Source organism: Danio rerio, chromosome 3 (genome assembly GCF_049306965.1).
Source record: "Danio rerio strain Tuebingen ecotype United States chromosome 3, GRCz12tu, whole genome shotgun sequence".
Classification (NCBI taxonomy): Eukaryota; Metazoa; Chordata; class Actinopteri; order Cypriniformes; family Danionidae; genus Danio; species Danio rerio.
The window spans coordinates 66,173,107-66,194,495 of NC_133178.1; the positions used below are offsets into that span (position 1 = coordinate 66,173,107).

The 21,389-nt window shown below is 38.8% G+C and overlaps 1 protein-coding gene across 4 annotated transcripts in view; it reads left to right on the forward strand.

The window, feature by feature from the left end:
* lmtk2 (lemur tyrosine kinase 2) overlaps positions 1 to 21,169 on the forward strand; it is a 66,641-nt gene extending 45,472 nt beyond the window's left edge. For 2 of the 4 annotated variants that reach the window (XR_012400068.1, XR_012400072.1), the window contains exons 8-15: positions 4,583 to 4,667; positions 4,758 to 4,879; positions 9,293 to 9,442; positions 10,646 to 13,430; positions 13,896 to 14,028; positions 16,800 to 17,054; positions 17,162 to 18,009; positions 18,142 to 21,169. Coding sequence is in view for 2 of the 4 variants with exons in the window: in NM_001326472.1 (NP_001313401.1) it covers positions 4,583 to 4,667; positions 4,758 to 4,879; positions 9,293 to 9,442; positions 10,646 to 13,430; positions 13,896 to 14,028; positions 16,800 to 17,054; positions 17,162 to 17,190 (3,559 nt within the window). In the remaining 2 variants the exon portion in view is untranslated. 4 annotated transcript variants of the gene reach the window in all.
* The last annotated feature ends 220 nt before the right edge of the window (positions 21,170 to 21,389 follow it).

Genomic DNA, 21,389 nt, shown 5'->3' on the forward strand with positions numbered 1-21,389 from the left:
ATTTGATTTAATTTATTTTTAAACGTAAAAAAATATATAATTTAATTATTTAATATTTATTTGAGTGTTTAACTTATTTTTAACCTTAAAAATTCTTGATTATAACTGTGATGAAGTGAAGTGATCAGTCTTTACTACATTTTTACCTTTAATCAGTGTTTGTTTGACGCTTTTAGTTTAGAATAGACAATAAATATGTGTGTTGTTCTTCGTAGACAAAACTTTCACATCAAAACACGTCTAGATATCATCGGGAGCAACGATTAGGATTTGGCTTTGCTTGTGCATATTTTTTTCACTCTTTAAGTGCATCCCTAATTGCATACGTGTACTGTTGTATGCCATTTTGTAGTATGCATAGTGCAGGTACTGCATTCACAAGGACGTGTCTAAGAAATAATAAATGCACTTTATTATATATCACCCAGGTGATGAACTGAAATGTAGACATTTCAGCAACTGTGTATGTCTGAATGCTACTTTTAATAATTTGTATATATTGCTCATGTGCTACAAGGCTGCACAACTCTTGTTACAGTCACTGTTCACATTTCGAGCATCATAGGAGCACCAGTAAATTCATTTATGTTTTTCTGATGAATTTGTTTCCCCAAAGGGTCAACACTTTAGCACAATGACCCAAATCCTGCTGGTTACTCAGGCAAACGCACAGACACACACCAAACACCAGGTGGTGCCATAATGATGACTTGAATTCTTCACTAAAAAGTCAGAAACTGCTTCTCCTCAAGTCTCTCACTCAGTTCTAGTGATGTATTGTGTTGTCTATACATATATATAATCATGTCTAAACATTTTTATTTGGTGCACCACATTTACTTATTTTAAAATTAGAGGAGAAATATTATCAGTGGTTTAAGGAACATAATAAGTATTGCATTTTGCATAAAATACCACCGAAATCCAGAGAAAGTAGCGTTATTTTCTTTATTTTAAGTCAAATTTAACAGCTCCCATCATGTTTTGCTAGTGTGCTCCAGTGTCGCTGATCTAGTAGGAGCAGCACTGAAAATCATACTCAAGAAAAAGTAGCATTACTTGCCTAAAAATGTAGTAAAAGTAGAGTAAAAGTATCTGTTGTAAATATTAAACAAAGTAAAAAGTAGCCCATTCAAAAGTACTCAAGTGTAGTAAGTAATACTCTGTATAAAGCTGATGCATTTACATGTAATTTGTCGATGTGTGTAAACGTAACATTCTGTAGTGCATCTAGTTATTGCCCAGCAGGCACACAACGCCTTAAGACGTTAATATTTGGTTAGATTTAGTTTGTGATGTCAGGTGACCAAAATTCAATGTGTAGCCAGCGCCTAAGAACAACGGTATTTTGATGTCCAATAACGACGTCAAAAGTGACTAAAATCCAACGTCAAGCCAACATCTTTAACTAACGTCATACTTGCGTCAAAAACATTTATTCATCAGTTATGGCGACCAAAATCAAATGTCTGATAGACGTCATAGTGGGAACGCCCACACAACGTGAAGCTGTAACATCATTAGATGTTTGGTTGATTTTAGGTTGGACGTTGGACTTTGATGTCGGCCTGATGTTGGGTTCTGATGTCCAAATGATTTTAATTTACAAACCAAATGCAGCGTCCCCATGAAGTTCGGGTATAACGCCAATCTGACGTCATGTTGACGTCTTGATCCCTGCTGAGTGTTTAAGGCCATTTCGGTCATCATACAGTAAACATCTATCATCTTGTCATCAGTGACAGTCTCTGGGTCAATCCGTGTAAAGATTTTGGATGTTTTCTTGGACACTTTTAATGCTTCCAAACAGTTTGCTGCAATTATAAATCACCCATGTCTTGAGGTCGTTCATCATGATGTGATTTACCTTCTCTGTGTGATCTGATTGGGCTGGACTGATTTTTCTAATCCCCTTAAATGAGAAATAATGCAGTAGTGACTGCAGGTTGAAGGAAATAGTGCAGTATAAGTACAGATACAGCCCTAATAATGTACTCAAGGGAGAGTTAAAGTAAACATTTATAAAATAACTACATTTGAGTATTCGTAATGTGTTACTTTACACCACTGATGCTTGTATACTGTAGTTTTGTAAGGATATTGTAATTTAATTTAAATTTAAAGTCTCATTAATGTTGTTGTCATAAAGTGTTTTAAAATGCATGCCTGTGTGTGTATATAGGACAAATGCCAATATTCAGTATATAATGTCATATTTACATGCGCGAAATTAATATTGTGGGCACTTCAATAAAACATCAATATTAATAATGATTTATTATTTACATTTTTGGAGTGGCTATTAGAATATTCATATTGTTATATCAGTTATTTTCAACATTTTCACATGTTAATCTGTTATTTTTACCACATTGAATGTTCTGTCAACTCTGTAGAGTAAAAGCCCATTTGTTAACAACAAAACAACATTTAAATAACTAAATTACGTCTACAAAAGCATTTATTAACCTTCGCTGATGTAAGTTTAATGGTTAATGCCAAATAATGCATTTAATTTAAAAGTCGTAATTGTTTTATTAAATTGAGTTAATGACTGATAAAACTCAGTTTTTTATTGTTAACTTCAACATGTAAATATGGTTTGTTATAGTTAATGCCTAATAATGCATCATGATTGACTTATTAAATGGAGTTAATAACTAATAAAGCTCAGTTGTACTCTATTATTAACTTCAACATTAACTTCAACAACCCCAATCTGCGAATATGTATTTTCCATGTATGGCCAAAAGCAGAGCTGGACTTCTCTGTGACCCGCACGCTGTACTGTATTTGTCCCTTTCGCCAAGGCCAGAGTGTAGTGTCTAAAATATCCGTCCATTTATCTTGCAGAAGTTTCAGTGTGCATGACAGTAGGCCTGCGCTGTGTGTGAGCACACCGCTAGCTCAGCATTTTTCAAGGAGAGGGTGTAAAACGGACACTACTCTGATGCTAAAATCAGAGCTGGCGTATTTAAGACTCTGTTTGAGGCACCATATATTCCTCGTCCCACTTACTGCCTGAGTTGGCATCAATCAGCAACCTATCAATCTCCGTTGTGAAGGAAATGGAGGAGTAACTGACACTGCAATTCATCAGCTGGCCACTGGGGGGCTGGCTACGAAGGAAAGCAAATCCTCATAGACTGCCATGTTAAAACGTCCAACTTTACAGCAAAATAAAAGGTGTTTACTTACCGGTACAAATTATATTTTGGTGTCTATGGATGATATTACCCTATATGACACCTGTGAGGGGGGGTGAATATTTATAACTTATCAGTTGCATTTATATTAAGACTTAATATTTTGCATAATTAAGAGCATGTCCGCTTGAGTGACAGGTCACCTCAGCTGATTTTCACATGTTGAACTCGGCATATATACACATATATTGTATTTATGCTTTATTTTTAAGTGACTCCGCATTTTTCAAGGAGAGGGTGTAAAACGGACACTACTTAGATGCAAAAACCAGAGCTGGCGTATTTCGGACTCTGTTTGAGGCACTATATTCCCCGTCTTACAGCCTCAGTTGGCAACCTATTGCTCTTCCTCGTGAGGCAAATGCTGAAGCAACTGAAACTGCAATTCATCAGCTGGCCACTGGGGGGCTGGCTACAAAAGAGAGCAAATACTTATAGACTGCCATGTTAAAACGTCCAACTTTACAGCAGAATAAAATGTGTTTACTGGATGGTATAAATCATGTTTTGGTGTCTATAGATAATACTACTCTTCATGACACCTGTGAGTAGGGATTTTGCTTATACTTCGTCCGTTTAATTTATATTAAGCCTTAATATTCTGCATATTTAACAGCGTGGGCCACTTAAGTGACAGGTCATCCCAGATGATTGCAAATGCTGAATTTGACATAAATAAATGTCGTATTCATGCTTTATTTTTATGTGTCTCAGCATTTTTCAAGGAGAGGGTGTAAAACAGACACTACCCAGATGCTAAAATCAGAGCTGGCGTATTTAAGACTCTGTTTGAGGCACCATATTTTCTTCATCCCTCTCAGAACTTCAGTTGGCAACTTATCGCTCTTCCTCTTGAGGCAAATGCAGAAGCAACTGAAACTGCAATTCATTAGCTGGCCACTGGGGGGCTGGCTACAAAAGAGAGCAAATCCTCATTGACTGCCATGTTAAAACGTCCAACTTTACAGCAGAATAAAAGGTGTTTACTGACTGGTACAAATAAGGTTTTGGTGTCTATAGATTACATTACCCTTCATGATAACTGTCAGTAGGGATTTTGTTTACAACTCATCTGTTTAATTTATGTTAAGCCTTAATGTTCTGCATAATTAACGGCGTGGCTACTTGAGTGACAGGACTTTGCTGCTTGCCATCAGGTCATCTCAGCTGAATCCACATGCTCGACATATTTATTGTATTTCTGCCCTAGTTTGATGTGGCCTATACACAGTGCCTCTCGTTACAATTAGGAAATACTTTGACAGCAAACAGGAAATGTTCACTGCAGGATGTCCGCTGTGTTTTTGCTCTGCCATTTTGATCTGTTTTTGTAAAGGCCCACCGGTTATATCTTCTTTCTTTTTTTTTTTTCACAGTGATTTGGCTTTGAGGAACTGCTTTCTCACAACAGACCTGACTGTAAAAGTTGGAGACTATGGCATCGGCCCTACAAATTTCAAGGTAACCTAACCACCCACCCCTCCCCCCATTATTAACATCTTTAATTGCATCATTAGTACAAATAAAGCATCATCTTGCTCATTATTCCAGGAGGATTACATCACCACAGAGGATGACCAGTGTGTGGCGCTGCGCTGGCTTTCCCCAGAGTTAATTGGTGAACTGCATGGGGGTCTGATCACTTCAGAACAAACCAAACCCAGCAATGTTTGGTAGGTAAACTCTACTGTTGTCTTGTATTTACCTTATTAAACAGGATTTCTCCATTCCATGATTACTCAACGTAATGCAAAATCAAGCTATTTTGTAGAGCTTGCAAATCTTTTAAATTGCATATTCAGGGTGTCGGCCGTGTCTTAAAATGTCTTAAATTCACTAAAATATTGTCTTAATTTTTCTTTGTTTATGTAAAGCTATCACACAAGCTGTTACACATCAAATCGCTGACAATACATCTCAACGAAGCTTTTAGCAAAACTACATTCATAAAGTTTTAAACATTTCTTTTAAAGTTAGGTTGAAAAACAAATGTCTGATTAAAAAAAGTCCTAAGCATTTAGTCCTATGTATCAAGCTATTTTGTAGAGCTTGTGTAACCCCTGCCGGTCCTACGCCACCCAACCCGCTCCGAGCTGGTATCGAACCGGCGACCTTCCGCATGGGAGTCGGTTGCTCTACCAAGGAGGCTAAAAACCATTGCCTCTAGCATCTGTCGCTAGAGCAGCTTTAGAGGTCAGAGGAGTGAGGTTTACCTGCTCACCGTACACTAGCTGGCCTCCTTTACACTCACCCCCGAACCTCACTCCCATCCGGGTCACGGCACCAATGTAACCCAGCCAGTCCAACGCCACCCAACCCACTCCGAGCTGGTATCGAACCGGCGATCTTCCGCATGGGAGTCGGTTGCTCTACAAAGGAGGCTAAAGACCATCTTTAATAGCATATTCAGGCTGTCCGTGGGGTCTTAAAAAGTCTTAAATTTAAAATAAACTAAGTTTTAGGCCTCAAAAAGTCTTAAAATCTTTGAAATGTTGTCTTGTAGGTCTTAAATCTTTTTAAAAAGGTCTTATTTTTTATTTGTTTATGTAAAGCTACCTAATCAGTTGAGTACATCCAATCACCAACATTACATCTCAATAAAACTCTACTCATAGCTAACATTATAACAGTGTGGTGTCTATACATTTAGTTTTAAACAATTTTTAAAAAGTTTTATTAAAAAAGAAATCCTTAGCGTTTAGCCCTATGTAAGTCTGAAATTTCATCCATAATGGTCTTAAAAAGCTCTTAAAGTCTTGGTGAAACATGCTGAAACCCTGATTTTATATGCAGGGGTAAGTATAAGTTTACCCCCTCTTATTTGACTTCATATTTTCTGTTAGATGCTCTATAAGTAATATATTTGTGCAGATAAATTAGATTATTCAGGAATAAACTAAATATTAGTATGCAATTTAAAAGATTTAAAGACATAACTGACCATCTAATCTAACAAAAAAACTGATCACAGTCCAAAATGTGGTACACAGTTTTAATTACATTTGTAATAAACAGGAAAAATCTAGAGAAACATAAAAAAAATCGATTTATATATAATAAAAATGTAATATATAACAAACAAAATTGCTGTAACATCTCATTTGCATGTTGTTTTTTTTGTTTCTAAAGATGTTTGTTGACCAAACTCTTATTATAATGCATATAGCTGTTTAATAACTGTTTTGTTTAAATGCACCAAAATAAATTGTCTATATCAGAGGTGCCCAAACAGGCCAAAGCTGGCCAATGGTAACCTTTGATTTGGCCCAGCATCCCATCCGAGAAGAGAGGATTGATGATGGGAATGGTTTACAGATTGTCATTTCAAATCTAATGTAACCTTTTTTATTTGTTTTATTGGTTAAAGCTAACTGAAGTTAGTTTTTTTAATGAAATGGTGTAAATGAATGAGATTAATTGTAAATGTACATACTGTCATCAACAGACTTTGAGCAAATCAAGGCAAAGCAAAAACAAGCAAAAGCAAAACAATAAAAAAAATAGCCTCAAAAGTGTGTGTAGGCCGGGGGAGAAGCTAAACAGCAGTGGTTATGTTATGGTGTCTCGCAGCAGTTGGCAGGTCTGATCCCTCTGAAAGCGAGCTATCTGCACTTTCATTTCAGGGTCATAAATTTAAAGGTCTTTGACTCTTATAGCCTCCGTGAAGCACTCAGATGATGGCTTGTATGTCAGAGTTTATTAGGAGCTCTTATTACAGATGTACCCCGTTTATGTTTATATGAGGAATGTGTAAATTGGATTTGTTGTGTCTTTACTGTATCGAATGTCAAAAATAAGAACCAGCTTGTGTTGTATTAAGGTTATTGGCAATGTGCTGTGGATATTAAGGGTGTCATGATCCTCCAAATCCTCGATTCGATTACATTTTCGATTCTGAAGGCACGATTCGATTCGATTTTCGATTATGAATAATTCATTAATTAATGACCAATTAATTATTTGTAGTCTACCGTTTAAACTACCTGACCTGCGTGGTCTTTGTTTTACACATAAACAAATCATACAGTAAATGAATAAAGGCAAGATACACACATAATTACCACCTGTCAATCACTTTTTCTGCGGGACTCGTGAATAGGCAGTGATCTGTGTCGTTAAAAAAGACGCACAACCAACAGGAACCAGCCAACAGTATCTGAGGTGTTCGCTAAAATGGCTAAGTACAAGTGAGTGAAAGATTGAAGCAGTCCTCTGACTGCCTGGACCTGCTGTCTCGAGCGCAAGGCTGCGTCTGTGTGGTCACGTGATGTGCATTTTCAGAGGTAGAGAGGAAGGAGGGCTGCTCAGAAATGCTACACGCCACTGTGGATGTCAAATCGTTGTCGTTCTAAAATGCCATTTAAAACAAAGACAGTGTAAACAGGGCCTGAGTGTGTACTTTTCCCCAGCCGATTTGCAACGGGGGCGGGCGGAGGATCGCGATGCCGGTGTTGTCTATCGGACGAACCGTACATAATACGTACATAGCAGAGCTTGCAAAACTGTGGGGTTTTTTTGTCGACAACACAAACGTTGTCAACATAACTCACTGGAAATCCAAAATGCTTAAACACCGGCGACTTCATTGAAAGAGGAGAGGGTTTAAGCTCTGTCGACGGGTCTCCTGCTTCTGCAGTTTAACAAGCACTTCAACAAGCCTGTTTATTTCCCACTTGGCAAGCCAAGCTGACGTGACATGGGGGCGTGGCAGCATCGACGATTCTATTTTTTGATTCGATAATCGAAATTCAGCATAAATTTCGATCGATTTCGATTAAAAATCGAAATCGTGACACCCCTAGTGGATATGGTATATAGGATGTCATATTTTGGTACTAGTCATTTTTAAAATTGTTTATTTCCTGCCAACATATGAGCCCAGGTTCTTAAACACTGCTGATTGGCCAACAGATATGGTTGTGATTGATACAGTGGATACAGGGACACTAGCTATGTTTACTTTCGAAAATGTGATTTAGATTCGTGCACAAAACTAGAATATCGCATAAAACATTTGTGAATAAAGCAGCGCTTCCATCCAATGAGAAACTAAATGGTCACTGATAAGATTGCAGAAATATTGATCAGAGAAATGTTGTTTAGCGCGTTGGGATTTGCCACTGTGCCGTTTTTTTTTCTTCTCTAATAAATGAGTTGCACCTCAGAAGATGAAATGCAATGAATGTGGTGGCTTTTGGAGGTGTGAGACGCTCTTTGGGGAGCGCAGACAGGTGCTCAAGACAGTTCTGGAGGAAATAATAATAGGACTGACGGCTGAGGGGTTTTAGAAATGATCAAAACCACATTTCGGATGCTTTACAATGTGCAGGTTTGTCCATTTTTTTAATGTGAATTCAAAATTTAGGCACATCTTGACATTTCCATTAGGTATTTCTGTAATGTGATATTCCAGAATGCACATAAACATAGATAGATGGAAATATACAGCTATTGTAGCATTTGAAAGCTGCGCCTATCAGAGGATCCATCTATGAATATCTGGTATATGAGCAAGATAGACGTGGATTTTAGCATTTGACTTTGGTGAAAAGCTTCAATTTATTATTCAGTTAGTTATGTATAATGTACTTTCTTTAAACACTACATAAATTCAACAGTTCTGTGTAAATCAATTCGGTAAGCACAGTAAATGTATTTTTGTTATGCAGTTTAAGCGGCACATGCTTAAGTTATTAATATACAGTCTAAATTCACAAAAGCAGAGATATTTTGCAGCTTAACTCAATTTTTTAATAAACGAATGATAGATTTGTCCAACAAATTAAAATGCTTAAGAAAAATGAAATCTTTTAATAATTTATATGAATATACATGTTTGAAATATGGTGTCATGCATTGAATTGTTTGACTCAAATTAAAGAATTAAGGATTTGCAGTGATTTCTATTGTCTTTCTCAATAAGTAATTAAATTATTTATTGATTAACTGAGTAAAATTTCTGACAAAGTAATTAGAAAATTAATTTAAACACAATTTTAATCATTTATTTAGTAATTATTTACTTTTTTTGACGTAACTAACCCAACACTGATCATGCTATAACAGCAGGACTTTTCTGTTTTCAGGGCCTTGGGTGTAACGATATGGGAGTTGTTTGAATGTGCAAAGCAGCCGTATCATCACCTGTCGGACAGAGAAGTGCTCCATCATGTGCTCAAAGATCAACAAGTCCGACTTCTCAAGCCACAGGTGGACTTGCCATACTCAGAAAGATGGTGAGTCCTTAACAGATGCTTGTTTTCTTAAGCAAGCTCAGTTTCTAGTGACTCTGTACCGGGTCCAGAGTGACATCTTTAATGTCTTTTGTTTGAATTTGTAAATCTGGGCCAACACTCCTATATATGGTACCATTTGAAACGTTACAATGTCTATTTTCTGCAGTTTGCCATCACTTTGACGTGTTTGTGTTACTGTAAGAAACTCATTTAGACCTAAATCTCCTTCTAGAGCTTACACGTACACTTTCAAAACGAGGTTTTAGAACAAAAACAAAACAGTGCCTAGTATTTAGTTGGTTCAAACATTATAGTCAGGTTATTTATTTATTTACATTTGTTCTATATGTAAATACAAAGGGTTTTCTGTTAAATTACATTAAAATTTTGTGTTTACACCAGTCTATAGAGGTATGGGGAGACTTCAAAATTGGGTAGGCCGAAATTACACAAAGTTGGAATAAAATAACTCTTTAAAGTCCAAAAGTTATAGACTATAGAGTTTGAGTTTATGAAAAAAATCTAAATGTGTCTCTTTTTTCAGGGGCTTTAATATAACCCAGATAACTTTTACAATAACCTTTAGCCCTATCAGCACTGTTTTATGTCATTTAGATGGGTTTCCTTTAAAATTATAGCAAAATTTTTGGAGTTGCACCATTGTATTTGGGAATGGGAAGCTTTTTATTTTGAGTTGGGAAAATTCAGACGGAAATACCCCAAATAGTGATACCAAAATTTTGGAGTTACACCTCTGTTTGTGGGATTAGGCAGCTTTTTGATTTGGGTTTGGAAAATGCAGACAAAAATACCCCAAATAGTGATATCAAAGTTTTGGAGTTACACCTTTGTAAGTGGGAATGGGAAAGTTTTTGATTTGGGTTGTAAAATTCAGACAGAAATCCCTCAAATAGTGGTACCAAAATTTTAGAGTTGCACCATTGTATTTGAGAATGGGAAGCTTTTCAATTTGGGTTGGGAAAATCCAGATGGAAATCCCCCAAATAGTGATACCAAATCTTGTCGTTGCAACTCTGTATGTGGGAATGTGAAGCCTTTTGATTTGGGTTGAAAAATCTAGACTGAAATCCCCCAAATAGTGATACCAAATTTTGGAGTTACACCACTGTATGTGGGAATGGGATTTTTTCGATTTAGGTTGGGTATAAGGCTTAAACGTTATTTTTTTGCTTTGATATACAGGTATGAAGTTCTACAGTTTTGTTGGCTACCTGCGGACAAGAGGGCCACTGCTGAAGAGGTCCATCGCCTGCTCACGTACCTCCGTATGCAGGGTCAGAAAGATGTGGAGGATGACTTTGAGCAGCGCTGGAGCTCTCTCAAACCCAATCCCAGCACTCGACAGGCCACCGTCAGCCACTCCTCCTTCCCCATCCTGGAGCAGTTCGATGATGGCAGAGAACCGGACGAGGTTCTAACAGTCACTGAAACAAGTCGCGGGTTAAGTTTTGAGTATGTCTGGGAAGCGGCCAAGCATGACCACTACGACAGCCACAATCGATCTGCCATGGACACTACTCTGAATTACCACAGTATGTTCTTTCCAGTGCCACGGCAAGACATTCAGGCTCATTTCCCTGACACCACAGTGCAAGCCGCTGATGGTGGTAGAGTCCCGGAGACCTTGCCAGTGTTTGACGCCCATAAAGCATCCTCTGGAAATGACTACTTTATTAAGTTGGAGGAACTCGATGAGAGCGAGATTGGGATGGGCGACAGTCAAGGAGCTGAGGGTACTAATACTTCAGAGCAGAATCAGTACGTAGTCTTACAGGACGTCCGATTGGATGAGTCCAGTACAGACGCTGATTTCTTTCATCAGAGCATTGACTCGAAAGACTCTTTTCTTCAGGACAGCCACATATGGTCCTCAAGTGAACATGACAGCCCTTACCATACTAACATTTTCAGTGAGGGCGATGCTAAGATGGAAGATTCTCATTCATTTGAGGGAGGTTTTATGGAGCTCCCTGAGATGATGAATTTACCAAAGAGGGACTCAGATGAAGCTAATGGTAAAGAGGCAAGTTTTCAGACATCTTTTTTAGGGGTTGGACCTGAAGCCATTCATCTGGAGATCTCAGATCAGGGGAGTTCAGATGTAATGAAGCTTCTTAACACCGAGAAACTGTCTGATAACTTTATGTTTCTTAAAGATAACAGTCTAATGAAGGACAAGTCTGAGGTCTCACCGCCTGATTCAATTAATATCAAGAGGTCCATCATAGAGACCAATGTCTCAGATAGTGTCAACCTTACAGGTGAGTCTTTGAAATCGGCAGGCAGTTCTGCGCAGCTCAAAGATGAATTCTTAGACTTAGTCAGCCCAATTTTAGATGATTTTCTCTCACCTTTGAAAGGACGTGAAGCAATGGTGCCTTTTGATATATTAGTAACAGGTAGCAACCACCTGCCAGACACAAATGGCTCTTTGCGTTCCCCCAAATCCAGGAATTACTCCTCATCCGAGTCTACCTCTGAGAGTGTTGAGGTCATTGTTGACAGTCCCTCAGACAGTCATCAGTCCCTTGAAAGTGCCACAACAGATACACTACAAATGTGCATAGATGCCAAACCCCCTAGCCTTGAAGAATGCTTCGTAGCCTCAAAGGACAATGGGCAGCATATAGGAATCAGCGATGCAGCTGAGCTAAGCTTTACTACTTCGCCTGTTGGAGAGTATACAGAACTTGGCCTCACCGAAGGTCTGACAAGTAGTGACTCAATGAGTGATATAATGGAGACAGCCAAGGATATCCCACCATCAGAAGCCATCGATCAAGATACTTTATTGGACAACCACGCAACTCAGGATATGTCCTCGCTGTTGGTTTTGGACTCCTGTCTTGATCAAATAAGTCAGGACAGCCTTCTCGATGATAGCACCTCATCAACTCTTCCAACCATTGAGAATTCTGCAGAAACGCCAGATTCGTTGGATTCTTTGGATGTGGCGCATGGACAGTCATTGGATATTTCTGTTAATAAGCTTCAGCCCCCATACAAAGCTGCGGACAGCGGGTATGAAACCGAAAACTTGGAGTCACCCGAGTGGAACTCTCAAACAGGTTTGAAGGATGAAGACAATGATGCTGCCGTGGAGCCTTCGGCGCTGGTCCCACCGGAAATTGTTGTGTCTGAAGTGGACAGTGTGCCTGATGTTCAGCTAAACGGTGGTGGAGTCGATCACCAACAGGAACCTGGTGAGTTTCCTTTAGGAGGAAACTACAGAGACTCCGCTTACTTCTCAGACAATGAGGAGCTGGACAAGAAAAGCGATGACGTCAGTGGAAACGGCTCTTCAATTTGGCTTCAGAATAATCAAGAAACTAATGAAAGTAGGGTAGCTCACGCTCTTGAGGAGCATTCACGGTCCGAGACTTCCTCTCAATCTGCAGGTCCTACTGTAGAATCAACTATAACGGCCACAAAGACTCTTGTTCCAGAGTTGGTTCTCACTACCGAGGAAGATTGGAGCAAGGAAAAACCATTGACTGTTGATGACTCTAACCAGAATCATCCCTGCGATGTCCCAGAAACGCCCACTACCTCATTACCACCTCCAACAGAAGTCATGCTTCATGCAAAACTAACCAGAACGTACGCTGGAGAAGGAACAAAGAAGAAGGAGCCAGATATGGAAGGGAGGTATTTGGGAAAGCTGGATGGATCCTATGGCACGGAGGACGGGATGGATGCCGATGAAGAAGATGAGAACAGTGACGATTCGGATGAGGATATGCGTGCCTACCGATTACACAGCTCCAGCTCTGAGTGCAGTGAGGATGAGGTTGTGCACCCGGTACCTATTATTATCTCAGACAACAGCAGTTCCCTCAACCTTAAAAGCCTGCTGAAACCCAAAACCCTTCAGACTGCTAAAGCCACATCAGAAGAGGGCAGAGATGGGGATAGTAGACGTGGAGTGTCATTCTTTGATGATGTCACCGTCTACCTGTTTGACCAGGTCTGGTGTTCTGCTTGGTTTTCTGCTGATTTTCTTTAACCCTTGTGTGTTGTTGGGGATGTTTTCATCCACTCTGGGGTGATTTTAAGGCTTAATTTGGCCATAACTTTCTCTGCGCTTCAGCAAATTGAATGACTTTGGTGGTAAATCTTATTTTGACACATATTTTGGGAACATGCTTTGGATTTTTTTTTTAAATTCAACAATACACTGTGGGTAAATTTACTACCCTTACGTTATGCTGGTGGCCCCATTGACTTCCATTTATAAAGATATTTTTTGATTGCAAACCCATGACAGCATATAATCAGGCATACTTGGTTGTTGCTGGTTTTCCCTGTTTGAAGAAAACAATTTCTCATTTTTTAGTGTTGATATTTGAGCAAAAGACAAGGGTTAAAGGTAATCTGATTTTTCAAATAGAGGCATTTTCTACATCTGATTCCCTGTTTTTTAACCAAATAGGAAACTCCAACAAAGGAACTCGGTGAGCACACTCTTGACCCCAGTAGTCAATTGTCAGATTTCAGCAGTCCAGTGGCCTCCTCCAGCTACCTTAATAGATTTACCAACTCAGAGAGCTCCACCGATGAAGAAGGTAATGACTTTTTCTTTATCTTATAGAAGTGATATAGAGTCGTTTTGCTTACTTTTGGTCTAGATGTAACGTTAATTAAACCTAACAGGTTACTGTAAGCTTTAGGGTTGGGTTAGGTGTAACATTAATAGAACACAATAGATTCGTCTCAATCAATAGATTGGTTGAACCAATCAGAGCCCCAAAAGGTTTTACTACCCAAACGAAACTCAAGATCTGCCAATTTGTAGCTGGCTCTGACCTCCCTTTCTACCTATCTTCTCCAGTTTGGCACCCCTGACATGTAGGTTTTGGTTTGGGGCAGGTGTAGATATTAATAAAACACAATCAGTTTCTGTAAAAATTAGATTTGGGGTAGGTGTAAATATTATTGAACTTTATTGGTCTGGTAGCAACTCTTTCACAAACCGCTGCTGGACTGTGACCAGAAAGTTGGGCATCCTAGTGTTTACTTTAAGCTTTAGGGTTTGGGTAGGTGTAACATAAAAAAAAAACACAATAGTTTGGACTCTGTGTCATGTACAAGACATTAAATAAATCAATCAAAAGCTCCAGAAGTTTTTACTAACCACATGAGGCTCAAATCCTGCCAATTAGAAGCTGTCTCCATCCTCCATTTTTACCCATCTTCTCCCGTTTGGCACCCTTGACTTGTAGGTTTAGGGTAGGTGTATATATTAAGACAATAAGTTACTGTAAGCTTTAGGGTTTGGGTAGGTGTAACGTTAATAAAACACTATAGGGTTACTTTCAAATTTAGGTTTGGGTGGGTGTATATATTAATTAAACACAATAGGTTTCTGTAAGCTTTAGGGTTTGGCTAGATGTAACGTTAATTAAACCTAACAGGTTACTGTAAGCTTTAGGGTTGGGTTAGGTGTAACATTAATAGAACACAATAGATTGGTCTCAATCAGTAGATTGGTTGAATCAATCAGAGCCCCAAAAGGTTTTACTACCCAAACGAAACTCAAGATCTGCTAATTTGGAGCTGGCTCTGACCTCCCTTTCTACCTATCTTCTCCAGTTTGGCACCCCTGACATGTAGGTTTTGGTTTGGGGCAGGTGTAGATATTAATAAAACACAATCAGTTTCTGTAAAAATTAGATTTGGGGTAGGTGTAAATATTATTGAACTTTATTGGTCTGGTAGCAACTCTTTCACAAACCGCTGCTGGACTGTGACCAAAAAGTTGGCCATCCCAGTGTTTACTTTAACCTTTAGGGTTTGGGTAGGTTTAACATTAATAAAACACAATAGTTTGGACTCTGTGTCATGTACAAGACATTAAAATAATCAATTAAAAGCTCCAGAAGTTTTTACTTCCCACATGAGGCTCAAATCCTGCCAATTTGGAGCTGCCTCCGACCTCCATCTATACCTAACTTCTCTAGGTGTATATTAATAAAACACAATGGGTTACTGTAAGCTTTAGGGTTTGGCTTGATGTAACATTAATAAAACCCAACAGTTTACTGTAAGCTTTAGGGTTGGGTTAGGTGTAACATTAATCGAACACAATAGATTCGTCTCAATCAATAGATTGGTTGAATCAATCAGAGCCCCAAAAGGTTTTACTACCCAAACGAAGCTCAAGATCTGCCAATTTGGAGCTGCATCTGGCCTCTGTTTATACCCAACTCCTCCAACTTGACACCCCTGACTTGTAGGTTTAGATTTGGGGTAGGTGTAGATATTAATAAAACACTATAGGTTACTGTGTCGCCACAGCCATATCACCCTGCAGCCCAAGACTGGTTACTCACTGAAGCAGGGCTGAGCCTGGTCAGTACCTGGATGGGAGACCACATTGGAAAACTGGGTTGCTGTTGGAAGTGGTGTTAGTGAGGACAGCAGGGGACGCTCAACCTGTGGTCTGTGTGAGTCCTAATGCCCCAGTAAAAGTGAAGGGGATACTACACTGTTTCAGATGAGACGTTAAGCCGAGGTCCTGACTCTCTGGGGTCATTCTCGTAAAGAGTAGGGGTGTAAACCATGGTCTCCTGTCCCTTATGATCATGGCCTCCCAATCATCCCCATCCACTGAATTGGTTCTATCACTGTCTTTTCACTCCTCCAATAGCTGGTGTGTGGTGAGCGCACTGGCGCCGTTGTCCTGTGGCTGCCGTCGCATCATCCAGGTGGATGCTGCACACTGGTGGTGGTGGTGTTGAGAGACCCCCCCCTCATGATTGTGAAGCGCTTTGGGTGTATGGCCATACACAATAAATGCGCTATATAAATACACATTACATTGCTGTAAGCTTTAGGGTTGGGTTAGGTGTAACATTAATAGAACACAATAGATTGGTCTCAATCAATATGTTGAATCAATCAAAAGCCTCTAAAGGTTTTACTACCCAAATATAGCTCAAGTCCGGCCAATTTGGAGCTGCCTTCAACCTCTGTTTATACCGAACTCCTCTAGTTTGGCACAAATTACTTAAAGTTTAGGTTTGAGGTAGGTGTAGATATTTATAAAACACTACAGATTACTGTAATGTTTAGGTTTGGGTGGGTGTAACAATAACAAAACACAATCTGTTGGACTCTGAGTCATGTACCAGACATTAAATAAATTAATTAAAATCCCCAGGAGGTTATACTACCCACTTGGAACTCAAATCCTATTTATTTGGTAGCTGACCTACCAATTTCAGGCTGAATCCAATCTCCATTTATACCCAACTCATCCAGTTTGGCACTCCTGACTTGAGGTCAATCAGGAATCAGTGACTCTTCAGGTTTTAAGCTTGTTTCTCTTCTCCAGGTGGTGCATTTGAGTGGGATGATGACTTCCCGTCTCCAGAGCCGAATTTCCTGTCAAAAGCTGCCAGCGATCATTCCGCCAGCAGGTCCAGCGGGACTTCGGCCGCTTCCAAGTATTTCTCTCCACCTCCTGCAAACCGCAGCCTGGATCAGAGCTGGACCAGCCCCTCCAGCTACTCTCGCTTCTCCATCTCTCCCGCCAGCATCGCCAGCTTCTCCCTCACACACCTCACAGATTCAGACATGGAGCAAGGGGGTAAGATGAGCCAGACGAATCAACGTTAGAGAATCGATTCAGAAACTGAATCGCAATGCATTGACGAATCAATTGAATCTAAACCGTTTCCGTTTGATCTTTCTCAGGAAGCGGCGAAGACGGAGAGAAGGATTAACCAGAGATGTTGGCTTCGATTGCTTCTCAGGCAGCATTTTGGTATTTATTGGAGGATATGAAGGCGTCTGCTTCTGGCTAGCCAATCAGATGCAGCTTAATGATCTGCTTTTCCATTAACTATGATTTGCGATGTTTTTCGTCAGTGCAATTCAGAGGAAACCTTTGCTTTCCGTACGCTTTTGAGACTTTCACGCGCTTCCCAAGTGTCCTGCCTCACCTGTTTTCCTTCTTAGTGTCCCCATTTTTACTTAAGGACGAGTTTATTTCAACACTAAACGAGCCAACAGACTCAAACGTTGAGTTGTGCAATCGAAAAAATCGTACAATATTTGCCTTTTACTTTGAACACACTGGATTTTTTGGGGGGTTTATTTTTTAAATGTGAAATCTTAAGTGTGACGAGCTTATTTATATGACGGATTAGATGTCCAGTATGAGTCTCCACAGATATTTTTGTACAGTTTTTGGACGATTCATTCATTCATGACAATGAACCACTTCACACGACTCGCATAGTTCTACTAGTGAGTTTGTATAAAATGAAAGGGGATCTGGGCAGCTGAAGGGGATTTTTCCGACATAAGATGCTAATAAGTCTTAATGTAATGAGCAGTTTTTGTCAGTGCAGTCTAATTATGAGGAACACTTTGGGTTTTTTTCCAACATGAGGACGCCTTGTATCTTCATGCAGCTTTGTGCATGCTTTAGTCATCAGCGCACTGCAAAAAATGCCTGCTTCTGTCTTGTTTCTGCTCCAAATATTTAATAATAAAGTAAATTAAGAAGCATTTTTTAGAATAGCAATAAATATAATCTTGTTTTAATGAAATAATGAGTCAAAATTAAGTGAGTTTTTTCTTAAAACAAGCTAAATAATCTGCCAGTGGTGTAAGAGAAATAATCGTTGACATATGTTCATTTAGCTTACCCTGTTTGTTAGATTATTTAGCTTGTTTTAAGAAAAAATTATCTTTATTGTGGCATTTTATTGCTCAAAAAAGGCTATTTTTTGCTTGTCTAGAAAATGCTTCTTGATTTAAGAGTTGCTTCGACTATATCAAGACAGTAATTAAAGCGTTTTTGCAGTGTGCAAAGGGGTTTCTCACCCATCTAGAACATATCCAGGTCACATTTCAGCCCACTAATCAGGAGAACTGTACAATTAGGATTTATTTTCATTGCGTTTTTCTTTCATCATGACACTTAAGCACATTGTTTGGAGTGTGGAGAGGAAAAAATAAGTGATATTTAAAGTGTAAAGTATTTGTGTTATGATTGTCGTTTTCGTTTAGCTGGAATTAAAGAAATGGATGATTTAAAATGCTAATTATGCTGAATATATGATTATTGGTCTCTAGAATTTGGATTGAAATGTGACCCAAACAAGACCTAAAGACTATATTTTGTGCTCGTCTAATAAAAGCTTCTTGATTTAAAGATTTTATGATATTTGGGCTGGAAACGAGCTTAAGAAACAGAAGCATTTGTTGCAGTGTGCGTCTAGAACATATCCAGGTCACATCTCAGCCCAAAATCAGCAGAAACAGACAATATAAATCTATTTTTATGATGATAATGAAGCACATCGTTCTTCACAAATGGCTGTAAAGTGTGGAGACAAAAACTATTTGTGTTATAAATGTCATATTTACCAGAATGAAGGAAATGAATGGCTTAAAATGCATTTTTTGCTAAATATATCATTATTTGTCTCTAGATTTTGGATTGAAATGTGACCCGAATGAACTACAGACTACAAAAACAAGACTAGATTTCGTGCTCGTCTAAAATAAGCTTCATGATTTAAAGATTTTAAGAGATTTGGGCTGTAAACGAGATAGAAACTCAAAGCAATGAAAGCATTTGTTGCAGTGTGCATCTAGAACATTTCCAGGTCACATTTCAGTCCCAAATCAGCAGAAACGTGCAATATTATAATACTAAAGCGCATTGTTCTTCACAAATGACTGTGGAGACAAAAATAATAGCAAAGTGTTTGCTTTATAATTGTCATATTCACCAGAATAAAATAAAATAATGATTTAAAATGCAAATTTTGCTAAATAAATGATTATTTGTGTCTAGATTTGGGATTGAAATGTGACCCAGACAAGAACTACAGACTATATTTTGTGCTCTTCTAATAAATGCCTCCTGATTTAAAGATTTTAAGATGTTTGGGATAGAAACAAGCCAGAAACTCTTAATAAATGAAGCGTTTTATGCATCTAGAACATAGCCGGGGTCACATTTCAGCCCCAAAACAGCAGAAGTGTGCAATTAAGATCTATTTTTACTGTGACATGATAAAAAAAATCAAGAAAAAAAAAGTATTTGCATTATAATTGTAATTTTCGTCTAAGTGAAATGATTTGAACCTGGATATTTATCGTTATTGTCTCTGGTTTTTGGATTGAAATGTGACCCTGATGCTCTTTAAGAGACTCTCCCCAACGTGTTGCGGTAAACAGGGTGCGAATTACAGGGGGGTTTGACCCCCTGAAGGACATCAAAACAAGGGGCATGGCAGGGTCAGCCCTTTAATACTGAGAAATAGTTTGCTCCGATCTGTATTCTAAATAATAACACTAATAATTAAACTAATAGAGCATATAAATACACATTTGACAGTCTGAAACTGCAGATGTAGACCACCGATAAACATCGGAAGTGTTCAAAAGACAAAATAGGAGTTTGTTTCTACTTACAGCCTAAAAGTAAAGCCAAAAAGATGCATAGTGTGTATAATTTGACCTACAGCGACTTCAAAATGAGCTAATCAGAGGACGCTGCTGGGTAGGATACACTAAATGTCCCTCACAACACTGTAATCTATATGCTTAAATGGATGTTATATGTAATGTAATTCACTGAAGCATGTATTGCACAAAGTAACTTGACCACCCTGCATAATTGGCACCATGGCGGTAGATCAGAATGAATGCAGACTTCTTAAAGCGAGCATTTTCCTCAAGATCCAGTGTTTATGTTGAGGTATTTCATTGTAAAAGCAATGAGAATAACCTATTAATACATGTTAAATCACTGCAGATACACACAATATCTCAATTTAGCAGAGAAATCCAGGCGACACAAGATTCAGCATCTGAACTTCATATTAAATATGAAACCCCGAATGACTAGCAACTAGCAGATCGTCCAGAGGCGATGGCTGCTTGTAGCATCGATAGGAAAAACACGACCTCCTGGACTTTCGGACTCCCTCGTGTTCACTTCAAGGAGCAGCTTGTGAGCACGTGAGGGACGGGAAACTCTTCTTAATATTATTATTCTGCGCATGTGTCATTCCTCCGTGAATCATTTCTATATTTGCCAATCTTGCTGCTTTTATTTTGGTTGGGGGTTGACAGTGACGGAGATAAACTAATGTATATAGTCGAAATCAAGCTGAAGCTACACAATCAGAACCAAAACACACACGAAGAGCGTTGATTTTGTCAGTGATTGGGAGATTGTTATTGCTGGAAAATACTGATTATAACAGCAGGCGAGTAGCAGCTTCTCTTCCCTTCGTAATGAATGAAATCTCTCTCCGTGTGTGACCAGCACTCGATCTCAGTTCCACTGGAAATTTTATCCCTTCGGTTTTATTCTACAGTATACTTTGCTTAATCTTGCACATCTTTAAGTGTAACTTAAATGTTCTCCTGTATATAAATGTTCAACTCTTTGTCTGTACATTGGGAATGATGTGAGGTGCGTGCTGTAGGACTGATTTTTGTAATTTAAAGCTAAAGACGCGTCACGCGTGAGAAGTGATCAAAAAAATGACTAATTACTGATGAGGTGAGCGGGGAAATGCAGGTCATCGTGTCCTTATAACTTGTAAATTTTAAAAATGGTGATATTTTTACTTCATATTGATGATGATGATGATGATCATGCCTAGTGTCACTGAAGGAATGGTTTATAATTAATTGCTCTGTTTATTATGGAATTAAATGACAATGAAATTCTGTATGTCTTGGATTCTTATTTTTAGAGGTTGATTACTTTAATGAAGTTGTTTATCTTTATTTTTGGCACCTTTGGCAGCGATTACAGCCTCAAGTCTTCTTGAGTATGATGCCACAAGCTTGGCACACCCGAGTTTCTGCCCGTTCCTCTTTGCAGGACCTCTCTAGCTCCATCAGGTTGGATGGGAAGCAACGGTGCAGCCATTTTCAGATCTCTCCA